Source organism: Natator depressus, chromosome 6, assembly GCF_965152275.1.
Source record: "Natator depressus isolate rNatDep1 chromosome 6, rNatDep2.hap1, whole genome shotgun sequence".
In the NCBI taxonomy this organism is placed as follows: Eukaryota; Metazoa; Chordata; order Testudines; family Cheloniidae; genus Natator; species Natator depressus.
In genome coordinates, this window is record NC_134239.1 from 109,773,243 (window position 1) to 109,787,721 (window position 14,479).

Here is a 14,479-nt window from a genome sequence, read left to right on the forward strand (position 1 = left end):
GTAAACTTCCCAGCAATTAGGTAAAGAATAACGGCAATAAAAACTGCAGACATGGTTGGAGCGATGATACAGCCCTGTTTGACTCCTGTTTGTACTTTGAAAGGTTCATTCTGGGAGCCATCGCTGATCTGCCCGCCGAAGGCAAAGCGGGATTTGACGCCTTTGTCGGTCGCCTTTCTCGTCAGGTTTGTGACCTCAGTGAATGACAGCTCCCAGGATGCTCTGAGTCGCAGAGTCGCCCCCCCCATTCAAATTTGCATGCTGGGATTTGTAGTCATTCTCTCTGGCTCTATCTTGCGCATCCAGGCTGTGCGGACTACACTTCCAAGGCCTCCCCACAGCAGGGGGTGGGGCGGGAGATGATTACAGGGCGGGGTGGTGGGTGCGGCCGGCTCACTAGTACTAGGCAGTGGCTCAGCAGCCGAAGCAGGCTCTGAGTTGTGTCTGGCTGTCTCAGTATGTCGGACGGGGCCAGCGGGGACCCCAGCGGAGGCAGTAAGGAGGGCGGCCTACAGGTGCCGGGCTCGGCGGTGCAGAATGTGGCCGACGTCTCGGTGCTGCAGAAGCACCTGCGCAAGCTGGTGCCGTTGCTGCTGGAGGACGGCGGCGAGGCCCCGGCCGCACTGGAGGCAGCGCTGGAGGAGAAGGGCACCCTGGAGCAGATGCACAAGTTCCTCTCCGACCCACAGGTGCACACCGTGCTGGTGGAGCGCTCCATGCTCAAGGGTGAGAGCCAGGCTGTGTGCCGAGCCGCTGCAGTGGGGAGAGCCGGGTGGGGCAGCTGCCGGGCAAGGGGGGGGTGGCAGGGCCGGATTAACCTTTTGTGGGCTTGGTGCCAAACATATCTGTGGGCCCCCATAGGGGCAGAGGAGCATGGCTGGGGGAAGTTGGTCCCCAGAGCAAGGGACAATGGGGCAAAGCATGGTGGGGCCAGCCCCGCTCCACCCAGCCCAGTGCAAGAGCACTGGATACAAACCAGCAGTTGCCAGATGCACACTGGTCCGCCCAGCCCTGTGTTGCCAGCGTGCCCCTTCCCCTCAGGGGTGGGCCTATGCCATGCCACACAGCCTCCGATTCCCTATGCCCAGTATCTCCCCCCCCCGCCCACAGACCCTCCATCACAAAAGCACAGTGGCCTGCACACCACCACCACCCCTGCCCCGCACCACCCCACACAGCTGCACCACTACTGCCCAATGCACTTCCCCACAGCGCACCACCACAACTACACAGCACCCCACTGAGACCCCCCCACTGCCCAGCATCCCAACACACAGACCTCCCCCACTGCCCCCCCAAGAGATTCCCCCCACTGGCCAGCAGCCCCCCCCCCACACACCTCCAGAGACCCACTCCCTCACACCCTGCCCCCTGGCCACTCACCGACCCTGCTGGAAGGTGACTGCGTCTGCAGGCTGAGCTGGCAGCGCAGCCGGGGCCGGTCCAGTGCCAGGGTGGGGAATCACTCCGGCCTCTCGGGAGTGGCGTGATTAGCCAGGCCAGGGTCTGCCCCTCCCTCGCCGGACTCCCTCAGGACCCACTTGCCTGGAGATAGGGTCACCATACGTCCCCGTTTGGCCAGGACAGTTCCCTTTTTAAGCTCTGTCCCGGCCATCCCAACTTTTTTTTGACCAAAAACAGGCATTTATCCCATTTGCTCTTGCCAACTGATCAGTTGGCAAGAGCAAATGAACAAATGCCCAGTTTGCCAAAAAAGTCTGGTGCGCCCCCCTAGCTGGGCGTGGAGGAACATGTGTTTGGGGGGTGGCGACGCAAGGTGTCAGGCATCAGGGCTTTGGGGGCCAGCCCCAGCCCCAGCCCCAGCCAGAATGGAGCTTGGCGGGGTTAAGGGCCAGCCCAAGCCCCTGGTGGCAGTGTGGGGAGGGTGTCAGCTCCTGGCAGTGGTGCGGGGAGCTGGGGCGAAGGAGGGGTCAGCCCCTATCCTGGCAGCGGCATGCAGAGCTCGGGGAGGGGGGGGGTCAGCCCCTGGCTGCGGCATGGGGAGCTGTGGGGGAGGGGTCAGCCCCAGAGGTGGATTTAGAGTTAGTGGGGCCCTGTGCTCAGCTTCATTTTTGGGGCCCCTCCTTGGGACCCAGCCAAGAAAAAGAACATTCTCTCTGATCTCCCCCTGCCCCCATTTTTCATTCTTTTTTTCTTCATCCTTCTCTTGTAAGTAAATGAAAATAAAGTGAGGTACCTTGATTGTTCTTGTAGTCTAACTTATTTTTCCACAGACCACTTGAAAATCACTGCGGGTCTCGGCGGACCACTTAATGCTCTTTCCAAATATTGTTTGTACTGTTAGCTAACGATTGTAAAGCGCTTGGGATAAGAGCGCTTTATAAAAAAAATGTAAAAAAACATTGGGGTGCGGGCTCTGGCCAGGACTTAGGGTGTGGGAGGGGGCTCAGGGCTGGGGGTGCAGGGTCTGGGAGGGAGTTAGGGTGCAGGAGCAGGCTGGGGGTTGGGGTGCAGGGTCTGGCTAGGAGTTAGGGTGAGGAAGGGGGCTCAGGATTGGAGTGTGGAGCTCTTACCTGGGGCAGCTCCCATTTGGTGCGAGGGGTGCAGGTGGGAATGTGGGGGGGGAGGTGCAGGAGTCAGGGAGGGCAGGGGGCTGGGTGTGTGTGACGGGGTGCAGGAGTCAGGGCTGGGTGTGTGTGAGGGGTTGCAGGAGTCAGGGAGGGCAGAGGGCTGGGTGTGTGTAAGGGGGGTGCAGGAGTCAGGGCTGGGTGTATGTGAGGGGTTGCAGGAGTCAGGGAGGGCATGGGGCTGGAGGTGTGTGAGGGGGTGCAGGAGTGAGGGCTGGAGGTGTAGGGTCTGGGAGGAAGTTAGGGTGCAGGAGTGGGCTGGGGGTTGGGGTGCAGGGTCTGGCCAGGAGTTAGGATGCAGGAGGGGCTCAGGGTTGGGGCTGGGGGTTGGGGTGTGGAGCACTTACCTGGGGCAGCTCCTGTCTGGTGCAAGGGGTGCAGGTGGGAATGCGTGTGTGGGGGGTGCAGGAGCTCCCATTTGGTGCTTGGGCTGGGGATGTGGGGGGTGCAGGAGTCAGGGCATGGGGTGTGGGGGGGCTGGGTATGTGTGGGGGGTACAGGAGTCAGGGCTGGGGTCATGGGGGTGTGTGAGGGGGGAGCAGGGGTCAGGGCAGGGAGCTGGGGGTTTAGGCTGGGGTCATGGGGGTGCTTCCAGCCCCCTGCCCTGAGCAGCTCACGGCAGGGGGCTGGAGGGGGTATTTGTAGGGGGAGTGCAGGGGCTCTAGCCTGCCCTGATTTCCTCCCCCTTCCCCAAGGCCCCGTCCCCGCCTCTTCTCTGGCTCCTCCCCCTCCCTCTGGGTGTGCTGGCAAACAGCTGTTTGGTGGCGCCATGGTAAACCCGGTACTGGGAGGAGGGGGTTGGGTTGGGCGGAGCCTCCCTTTGCTGCAGATGGTAGCTGCCAAGCTGGCGGCAGTTGCTGCTTTGTGCGCCATGGTGACCTTTGTTCCCCTGCTCCCTGTGACAGGGCTCGTTGGGCCTGTGACCTCCCCCCATACACACACACACACAAAGTGAGGGGTGGGCCTGTGACTCCCCCCATATACACATACAGGCAGTGGGGGTGGGTCTGTGATCCCCCTGTATCCCCACCCTGCCCCCAGGAGATATGCTGACCCCACATGCACGGTGTAGTGTACCCTGTAATGCCCTACTGCAACAGGAAGAGGGGAGACAGCCCCATCAACAATTCCCTAACTTGACCAAAGAAAAATCCTAACATCATGCCCGTATCTTTTCAAGTCAGGTACCAACAGGGAAGTCTATGTGAAGGCACAACAGCTGTTGTATTTACCTACATAAGACCTTTGAGCCAGCGTCTACATCTTAGTTTATAAAGAGCATTGGGATGATACGTGGCACAACACAGCAATAAAGTCAGATGCTGTTGTGAAGGAGGTCCAAGTTCAAGGTTTCCAAGCACTCCAGTGCTGCAAAGCCAAGAAAGAAACTTGACAAACAATAAATGCAGAGCTCAAGGGAATGTTTTATCACCTCAACTTTGATTTCAGCCAAAGTTCATATAAGGCAGTGTCCACACATGTCTTTTTTCAAAGACCAATGTTATTTTCTTGATCTCGGTAATTTAAAACTGAAGTACCAGTTTCTGGCTATTTTTTCTTCCCACAGCATAGACATGTTAGTAGCCTCTCTGTATAGGTTTTGAGTTAGCTTTCAGGACCAAGGCTATGGTACATTCCCTTCCTGTGGGAATGGACAGGGGTGTTATTTGTGGGTCACAGCATCTCTTCTTCGCTCTATTCCAATACAGGAGGTTACAGGGGGAGCCAGTTCCACCCCATGGGGGAAATCAGTTAGGGAATTGTTGAAATGTTCCCAAGGATCATTAGTTTCTACGTGGCTAGTTCACAGATGCAGGCAGAAGGAATCTCCCAATGATTTCATCTGAAGGACTGCACCTGCCACAGTGTTGCAAAGTACTGCAGTGCAGTATAAACAGTGGGTATGAGCCAGTGCTGTTGAAGGACTTGGATGTGTGATGTTATGGCCTAGCAACTGAGCTATATTAATACCAGTGACATTCAGTTAAAATGGAATAAATGTTTCAAAACCTGGCTTGTGTACTTTTCTCTGTAAGGTTTCAGAGTAGTAGCCGTGTTAGTCTGTATTCGCAAAAAGAAAAGGAGTACTTGTGGCACCTTAGAGACTAACCAATTTATTTGAGCATAAGCTTTCGTGAGCTACAGCTCACTTGCATCCGATGAAGTGAGCTGTAGCTCACGAAAGCTTATGCTCAAATAAATTGGTTAGTCTCTAAGGTGCCACTAGTACTCCTTTTCTTTTTTCTGTGTAAGGTATTTACATTGTTCCCCCCCTCCCCCTTGTATAGTATCTAGTAACTTTTTTATGGGTGAATTGCTCATAGGGAGGAATAAAAACTACATTAGTTTCAGATATGGTGTCATAAATATAAAGGGAAGGGTAAACACCTTTAAATCCCTCCTGGCCAGAGGAAAAACCCTTTCACCTGTAAAGGGTTAAGAAGCTAAGATAACCTCGCTGGCACCTGACCAAAATGACCAATGAGGAGACAAGATACTTTCAAAGCTGGCGGGGGGGGGGGAAACAAAGGGTTCTCTCGGTCTGTGTGGGTTTTTTTGCCAGGACCAGAGCAGGAATGCAGGTCAGAACTCCTGTGAAAAGTCAGTAAGCAATCTAGCTAGATATGCGTTAGATTCTGTTTTGTTTAAATGGCTGATAAAATGAGCTGTGCTGAATGGAATGTATATTCCTGTTTCTGTGTCTTTTTGTAACTTAAGGTTTAGCCTAGAGGGATTCTCTATGTTTTGAATCTGATTACCCTGTAAGGTATTTACCATCCTGATTTTACAGAGGTGATTCTTTTACTTTTTCTTTAATTAAAATTCTTCTTTTAAGAACCTGATTGCTTTTTCATTGTTCTTAAGATCCAAGGGTTTGGGTCTGTGTTCACCTATGCAAATTGGTGAGGATTTTTATCAAGCCTTCCCCAGGAAAGGGGGTGTAGGGCTTGGGGGGATTTTGGGGGAAAAGACGTTTCCAAGTGGGCTCTTTCCCTGTTATATTTGTTCGACGCTTGGTGGTGGCAGCAATAAAGTCCAAGGACAAAAGGTAAAATAGTTTGTACCTTGGGGAAGTTTTAACCTAAGCTGGTAAAAATAAGCTTAGGGGGTTTTTCATGCAGGTCCCCACATCTGTACCCTAGAGTTCAGAGTGGGGAAGGAACCTTGACATATGGGGATGTAATAACAGATATCAAATCCTTGACAGTTAGTTAGGTGGTCTGGTATGTCTAACCCCGATCAAAGCTTTTTTGCAATAGTTTGGGTGGAGAAGTGGGGTGAGAGTGGGAAGTCAAAGTCCTTAAACTCACACACAAAAAATAAGCCAATTGTGCTTTAACTCGAGTTGCCCCATTTAAGAGACACCTAGTATGTCTACACTGTAATGAAATCTGTGGTACAGTCTCAGAGCCCAAGTCATTTGGCTTGGGCTGCTGGACTAAAAATAGCAGTTTAAATATTCATCTCAGGCAGGAGACCGGACTCTGGGACCCACGCCCTGCACAAGGCCTGTGCTCTAATGTCTACACTGCAATTTTTAGCTCCCTCAGCCCAAGCCCCACAAGTCTGAATCAGCTGATGGGCACCAGCCACAGCTGCTCAGTGAGTTATTTTATTGCAGTGTAGATGTACCCCTGGTGCACTTGGTCCTCAGTCTACCCCAGCATGTTCAAATATTGCAGGCAGACTATTTTTACTGTACACATCATGTTACGTCTAAGAGAAAGTGCTCTGAGAGCAATTTGCGAACATTTTGGTATTACTCATTCCTTTCTGTGATGGATACATTTCCTCACTCCTGACAGGATAAATCTTTTTGAGGACATTGCTCTACCTAAACTTCACCCAACAAATGTGCCTTAGGCCAAATACCAAGAGGCTGATTCTGCAAACCCTGGTAAAACAAATTGCCATTTCATGATACTTCTAGCAGTAGTAAGTTAATTGGATGTTAAATTCAGCACCACGAAATCTTGAATGGGCAAAATAGCTCATTTTAACATCCTGGGTTTTATTTAACATAGTAAAAAGAGCAAATGATTCCAGCAGTTGTATAACTGTAAACTGTTCCAAAAGAATACTTATGACATTCTTGCTTTATGTAATTATTGGACCCCAGCCTTGCCTGCAGTAGGGAAACTCTCTCTTCATTTCCCACTGTTGCTAATGTTCAGCTGAAGCAATTCTAGAAGTTCTACTTCATGCTAAGTGTAGACAGTATTAACTGGCCAGACCTTTTTAAGCACCATGGTGAAGACCTCCAAATCCAAACAACGTAGTGCTTAAAACAGTATGGTGGGCTGCCCAAGTAAGGGAGTGAACATCAGTATACCTGAATTGGTGTTAATGTCAATGTGGGAATCTTTTTAGAAAACTTCCATGGCCTCCATGACTAGCCTGGGGTGATTCTTAACAGTTGCTTTGACAAAGCAGCCCGGAGTGTGTGCATGTTGCACGCAACATGGTCAGATATTATACTGGCATACCCAAGTGCTAGGTTAGTTTACTTCAGACTAATGACTTTAACATGTAAATATTAATTTTAGTAGTAGTCTCCTTTTAATAGCTTGTGACAATTGGCAAGTGTCTATGACTTGAGTAATGGTACCTCTTTCACGAGAGACTATGAGCACACATGTTGTACAGTAAGGGAAACTTATGCAACTGTTTCAGAATAACTGACTCAAATGCACTATTGCGTGCTGGTCTTAAATGTGTTCATGTTTCCTATCTTGGTATGTCATTACATAAACCAGCAGCTGTCTTTTGATTTTGAGCCCTCAATCCACTCTCTACTCACACCTATCCCTTTGCTACCCTTTACATTACCACACTATCCAGTCCAGCCTCTTCCTGGATGCCCTAGGAAAATATTTGCATTACTTGCAATAAAATTTCTGATCTGGTTTGTAATAACTAGTGTGTGAAGCTTTGACTGCCATGTTCCCAAACACCTGTCAAGAGAAACAGCAGGCTGAGGGACCTCTTCTTTGCCATCATTTCATAGGAACTTTAGACCCCTGCTCCAAGCCATTGGATAACCACTAGAAGGCTACTGGCAAACTTGTTTGGCCCTGCTCCCCCCACCTCCATCCCCTAAAAAAACAAATCTCAAACAAGGCTTCAGCAGGATTAGTTTTTCTTCACTAGCAGAAGAATCTCTTTAAGGAAGGGCAGAGGAGTCAAATGGCAAGCTGTTCCTCTGGAGCTTTTTTTTATTTTATTTTTTATTGGAGCTTGATCCATCTGATCGTCCACTTCAGGCTTGCAACAAGTCATGTTGTGCATGTGGGTGTTTTTAGTGGGGATAGCATGTCTCTGAAATATATGGAGTGTCTGGATCAGGAATCAGAGTAGCAGCCATGTTAGTCTGTATCTGTAAAAAGAAAAGGAGTACTTGTGGCACCTTAGAGACTAACAAATTTATTAGAGCATAAGCTTTCGTGAGCTACAGCTCACTTGCATCCGATGAAGTGAGCTGTAGCTCACGAAAGCTTATGCTCTAATAAATTTGTTAGTCTCTAAGGTGCCACAAGTACTCCTGTTCTTTTTATGGATCAGGAATAGGTTTGATCTTTTGGGGTCTGCAAAGGACTGTTGTTCCCTCAGGGTATGTCTATACTACTGTAAGTAGACACCTGTGCCTGGCCTGTGCCAGCTGACGGTGGCTAAGGGGCTATTTAGACATTCCAGCTCCAGCCTGCGAGGTGGGAGGTCCCAGAGCTCAGTCTGCCCAAACCTGTCTGCACTGCAATTAAACAGCCCCTTCACTTAGGCACAGGGGGTTTGGGTGATTTTTAATTGTAGTGTAGACATACCCTCAGATGCTTTCTTTGTATAGAGCAGGGGTGGCCAACCTGAGCCTAAGAAGGAGCCAGAATTTATCAATGTAAATTGCCAAAGAGCCACAGTAATACATCAGCAGCCCCCGCAACACCCCCCCTCCCCCGCCATCAGCTTCCCCCCGCTTCCAGCGACTCCCGCCCACCGGCAGCCCCACTGATCAGCGCCTCCCCCTCCCTCCTTGCACCTCCGGATCAGCTGTTTTGTGGCATGCAGGAGGCTAGGAGGGGGGAGTGGGAGGAGCAAGGGCAGGGCAGCCTCAGGAGAGGGGGCAGAAAGGGGTGGAGTGGGGGCAGGGCCTGTGGCAGAGCCAGGGGTTGAGCAGTGAGCACCCCCCCAGCACATTGGCAAGTTGGCGCCTGTAACTCCAGCCCCGGAGTCGGTGCCTATACAAGGAGCCGCATATTAACTTCTGAAGAGCCGCATGTGGCTCCGGAGCCACAGATTGGCCACCCCTGGTATAGAGGAACCAGACAAAGGTGAACCCTCTATATGGGGAGAGAAGTTTTGCTAAAATTCTAAATCTTGTTTTAAATACTTCATCAAAAAGGAATCTGTTCTACACTAATAGCCTAAACAACAATTTTTAAAATACCACATTCTAGAAAAGGTTTTGTTAATATTTTTAAAACTGATCCACCTGACTTTTATGGACACTCTTGGTCAGCTTCAGCCACTAAAAAATTAATAGCCTGACTGCTCATATGTTGAAGTTTTAAAGGATGATTACAAACATTCTGAAAAAGTGTGCTGGAAATATAGTACTGATGAGCTCACTAGAGCTGTGCATCCTGTCAGCATCACCTGAGGTAAGAGAACTTACTTCTATTGGAAGTAGTATTCTAATGGAAATATGGTGCTGGATTATCAGAGCTTTTACACAACTAATACAGTAGGAAGGAGGTTAAATACCTTTAAGTGCAATGGGTACAGTTCCAGCGCTCCTGCTTTGTTACGAAGTTAAAATGTTAAGTGTTGACTTTTCTACTCTGACTTGAAAATGTAAAGCACCCAGTGCTGACTACTATCAACTCTTAGAAGAAGAGCCAGACTTCAGATCATGAAGATTCACCAGTTAATCTTATCAAACATAAATTGTGTGCTGTTAAGTGGTTGGTTTCATCTGGACATCAAGGGCATCTACCACAATGGGCTACTACTAGTCCATGGGCTTTAGGTGCTACAGTAATACAAAATAAAACTCTGGTAGTTTATCTTTTGGAGGCATTGGGAGAACAGGAGAGTAATGCTCTTGTTCTTTTTCTCACTTGGGTGTGTCTTCCTCAGATGGAGATAGCTTTGTGCTGCATTGCAGTGGTTTCACTGCAGAAGTGCCAGCATGCCCAATGCTTACATCACTTTGTGACTCACTAGCTAAGTTAGGGAAACCGTCATTTTCTCTTACACTTTGTACTTTTAATCTCCTCTTTTCGTTAATATAATTTGAAGTCTTTGAAAAATATCAAGGCGAGTTATGAAAAGGAATTAAACTGACAATCTTGTGACATGTTTTCTTTCAGGTCTTTAAGTATACTGAGATAACTAAACTTTGTGTAGTTTTAACAAGCCATAACTCAGGCTTTGTATTGTGGGGAAACACTGCAATTCTATCTCTTGAAATCAGCATGTAAGGAGTTGGCTTGTAATTTGCTTTCACTACAGCAATTCATACAGGAGGCAGCCTAGAAAAAAGGGGAGCAGTAGTGGTCCTGAAGTAACTAATAGCTTGTAATAAATCCATAAAAACCTCTGTCTTGAGGAGTCATGTGTTTCTGGGTTCTAAGTCATGGTTTAGTACAAATGAAAATATATTTTGGTATGTTCTGTCCAACTCTGCTGACAACAAATGAAATCATTCTGGGTATGATTTTAATTTAGTTGCCTTGGAAATGCTGATTAAAAATCAGACTGATTGTACAATTCTCAAGCTAAGTAACAAGGCTCCACCAGTTTTTATCTTATCTGGTTATTATAGATAGTATCTCAAACCCCTAAAAATATAACTTGAGCTGTATGGCACACGGTATTTTGTGTAAAGTTTCAAACCTAGATGAGAGGTTGGTATGAATGCACTCCTACACGAGTAGGTATGAGGTAGATGGGGTGGAGAGGGATGGGTTCATAGGCTTTTAAGTGTATGTTAGAGGTTTTTAATATATCAAACTCTGTTTGCAGAGGATGCGGATGATGAAGGAGAAGAGGAAAAAGAGTTCATATCCTATAGCATTAACACTGACGTTCATTATGGGCTAAAGTCAAACAGGTGAGTGCAGTCTCACTGAAATCTGATATGAATGTTTTAGGACTAGGAAAAGGTAGTCCTATAATCCTTAGGCTAACACATATAGTAATATGTAGAGCTTATATAGTGCTTTTGATGTTCAAAGTGCTCTACAAACACCTAGCTTCACAACAGCATGCACTCTCTCTCTCTCTCTCTCTCTCTCATATGCTTGCATATTTGTCTCTTGTCATTGTCTAGCCCTAGCACACATTTGTCTCCATGAAGCTAAAATATTTAAGAAGCAATCTTACACCAGAAAATGGTGTGCTTTCAATTACCATGATTATAGACTTGATTGCTTTTAGTTTTCTGTCAGGCTAAAATGGATGCATACAAAAACCTAATACATTCAGCTACTAGTAATAGTTTTAAAGCAGAAGCACAAGTTTTGCTCTCACATTTTCAAAAGTGTACCCCGGTAAAGCATGTTAGCATGTAACGTCTGATATACACCTCCTAATCTTGTGTAATAGTAGAGCTACTGTAATTTACTGTATTCTGGAATTAAATGTCTTATGGTTAACTAACTTTTTTCTTTGCTCTGCAGTTTGGCATTCATTAAGCGTACACCAGTGATCGATGCTGACAAACCAGTGTCCTCCCAACTGAGAGTGCTTACTCTTAGTGAAGATTCTCCTTACGAAACATTACATTCTTTCATTAGCAATGCTGTTGCTCCCTTTTTTAAGTCCTATATCAGAGAGTCTGGCAAAGCAGACAGGTAATTCTGTTAAATGCAAATAATAAATTGTCAGTACTAATGAAAAATGGATCAAAAAGAATGTGGGGTGAGGTAAATAGGACTTGAAACAATTTTAAGAGGAAAATGATCTTGAAGCTAGGCTATTGCTTATGAGATTGTCACAAATTGGTGCTGCTTGTTGGGGATGTAGTTCAAGTTACGTAAATTACATGCACTTGTGTTCATATATGCCTGTTGGTCTCGCTTTTCATTTGGTAACGTTTTTTCCCCCCAGGGATGGTGATAAAATGGCTCCATCAGTTGAGAAGAAAATTGCAGAACTTGAAATGGGACTGCTGCACTTGCAGCAGAATATTGAAATTCCAGAGATCAGTTTGCCAATTCATCCAATTATTACTAATGTTGCCAAGCAATGTTATGAGCATGGAGAAAAGCCAAAGGTTACTGACTTCGGTGACAAGGTTGAGGACCCAACTTTTCTCAACCAGCTACAGTCTGGAGTTAATCGATGGATTAGAGAAATACAGAAGGTAAAATTGCAGAACCAAATGTCAGACTACACGGTAGAAACTCCTGTGTCATTCTTTAAGGGTGTGAAAGCCTCCTGTTTTGCTGTTGGCCCCTTAACCGTGTAGTAAAATCTTACTCCATGCAGGAAACTCTAAACACAGGGCCAGATTTTCAGCCAGCGTAAACTGAGCTACACCAGTGTACAGCTGAGAACCTGGCTCACGTTCTGTGCCTTCAAGTAAATTGTTACTAATAAAATGCTGGCTAATTTTCATTCTTTCTATTCAGGTAGTAAAAAATGACTGAAATTTAAAGGGACTGGTGCAGAAGGCTGGTACTGAGTAGAGCAGGTCTGGGAAAATGTTTGTTGTTACTAGTATGTATAAAAGTTCTGCCCCACATGCTTTGCTTTGGTGAGGGTGGCAGCTTACTTTGCCTTGCCATAGTGTTACTCCCCCAGTAACTCAACTCTGCTCCAAGTAAAGTTCCGAACCCATTGTGAAAGACTAACAGTATCATGAATGATCTTCACTGAATTAAATTAAACCTTATTGAAGTAGTTTTAGCATCTTTGGAGTTCATCGTATTAAAAATGCAAATGTACTATTGTGAGATTACTTGGGACTTCTTTAGCAGGAAGCCAAGATTAATTCAATCTCTGGAAGAGATTGTAAGGCTCTCCAAAGATCCTTCTGAAACAATGTGAAGTTTTAAGATTAAGGGGGTTTCCTCTAGGAGGGGAGCGGTAATGTAGTGTAATTCATCTGGTTAGCAACCCTTTGAAGCCACATCCCTGTCCCCAGATATAGTTCAAACCGGATTCTCGAGAGACTAGCAAAGAGAAGACCTTTCGATGAATAGCATGAGTTCAAACTGATTGAGGACGACTTCCTGATCCAGCTAGCGGACAGGACCTTGGGTTCATGGTGGGCCCTGGTCCTCAGGGAAGGCTTGGAAGGACTTGCTTACTGAGTCCCCAAGAGGCTGTGTGCTGGTTCTGAGCTGAAGCTGTGATGAGCTGATAACCAGAAGGACTCCTCTAGGTTGTGCAGGGGTTGATGGACTGCTTCTGACAGAGTCCATGTTAGGGTTTAGGTTCCTCATAAGTTTTTAGCACTTTATTTTGAAATGGTTTCTCTCTGGGGATTTTTTAGAATGAGATTGGCTTGCTTAGACCTGTGTGGTACTATGTGTTGATGATCACTCTGTTATCAGTCTGTGAAGAGAAAGCAAGCAGGTATCCTTGGCAACCTGTCTGTGCTGGGAAATAAACAGTGAAGGCAGGGAACTAGGCAGCCTGGGACTACCTGAGTTAAAAGGGGGAGAGATGTGGATCTCCAGACAAGAGAGGCAACAGCAGGGGACCTAAAACCTGGGAGTAAGAGCCCTTGCTGGCCCAGTGAGGGGGAAGTACAGATGCAGATGCCCTGAACTGACATCTCGAATAAATGTACTTAAGTAAGAATTAATCAGTTTTATGCCCAACCCAGCCGCTCTGTAGGCCTCCTCTGGGGTACTTAGTAAGGCCTTGGCTTCCCAGCAAGGCCCCTTCTGGCAGTCTCCTCCTTTCTGTGAAAAGCAGTAGGGCTTCCAGCATCTCTGCTCTTCCCTCCCACAGGAGAAGCAGCATCTGTGCCATGCTGTGTTTCACGTCTCTTCCCCTTCTCTTTCAGGAGTAATTATGCACCACTCTTCCTCCAAAGGAGCCACTGACTCCCTTGCCTGAGTTGGCTCATTTCTCTGTTTCATAGATATTTAGGTCAGAAGGGACCATTATGATCATCTAGTCTGACCTCCTGCACAACGCAGGCCACAGAATTTCACCCACCACTCCTGCAAAAAACCTCACAACTATATCTGTGCTATTGAAGTCCTCAAATCGTAGTTTAAAGACTTCAAGGAGCAGAGAATCCTCCTGCAAGTGACCCGTGCCCCATGCTACAGAGGAAGGCGAAAAACCTCCAGGGCCTCTTCCAATCTGCCCTGGAGGAAAATTCCTTCCTGACCCCAAATATGGCGATCAGCTAAACCCTGAGCATATGGGCAAGATTCATCAGCCAGATACTACAGAAAATTCTTTCCTGGGTAACTCAGATCCCACCCCATCTAATATCCCATCACAGGCCATTGGGCCTATTTACCATGAATATTTAATTACAAAAACCGTGTTATCCCATCATACCATCTCCTCCATAAACTTATCGAGTTTAATCTTAAAGCCAGATAGATCTTTTGCCCCCACTGCTTCCCTTGGAAGGCTATTCCAAAACTTCACTCCTCTGATGGTTAGAAACCTTTGTCTAATTTCAAGTCTAAACTTCCTGGTGGCCAGTTTATATCCATTTGTTCTTGTGTCCACATTGGTACTGAGCTTAAATAATTCCTCTCCGTCTCTGGTATTTATCCCTCTGATATATTTATAGAGAGCAATCATATCTCCCCTCAACCTTCCTTTAGTTAGGCTAAACAAGCCAAGCTCCTTGAGTCTCCTTTCATAAGACAAGTTTTCCATTCCTCGGATCATCCTAGTAGCCCTTCTCTGTACCTGTT

At 47.2% G+C, this 14,479-nt stretch overlaps 1 protein-coding gene across 1 annotated transcript in view; it reads left to right on the plus strand.

The window, feature by feature from the left end:
* Nucleotides 1-458: 458 nt before the first annotated feature.
* The window catches only part of LOC141989498 (cytoplasmic dynein 1 heavy chain 1-like), a 103,706-nt gene continuing 89,685 nt past the window's right edge, over nucleotides 459-14,479 (plus strand). The window contains exons 1-4 of the mRNA XM_074956253.1: nucleotides 459-726; nucleotides 10,608-10,695; nucleotides 11,264-11,437; nucleotides 11,694-11,949. Coding sequence (XP_074812354.1) covers nucleotides 459-726; nucleotides 10,608-10,695; nucleotides 11,264-11,437; nucleotides 11,694-11,949 — 786 coding nt within the window. The remainder of the gene's footprint in view (nucleotides 727-10,607; nucleotides 10,696-11,263; nucleotides 11,438-11,693; nucleotides 11,950-14,479) is intronic.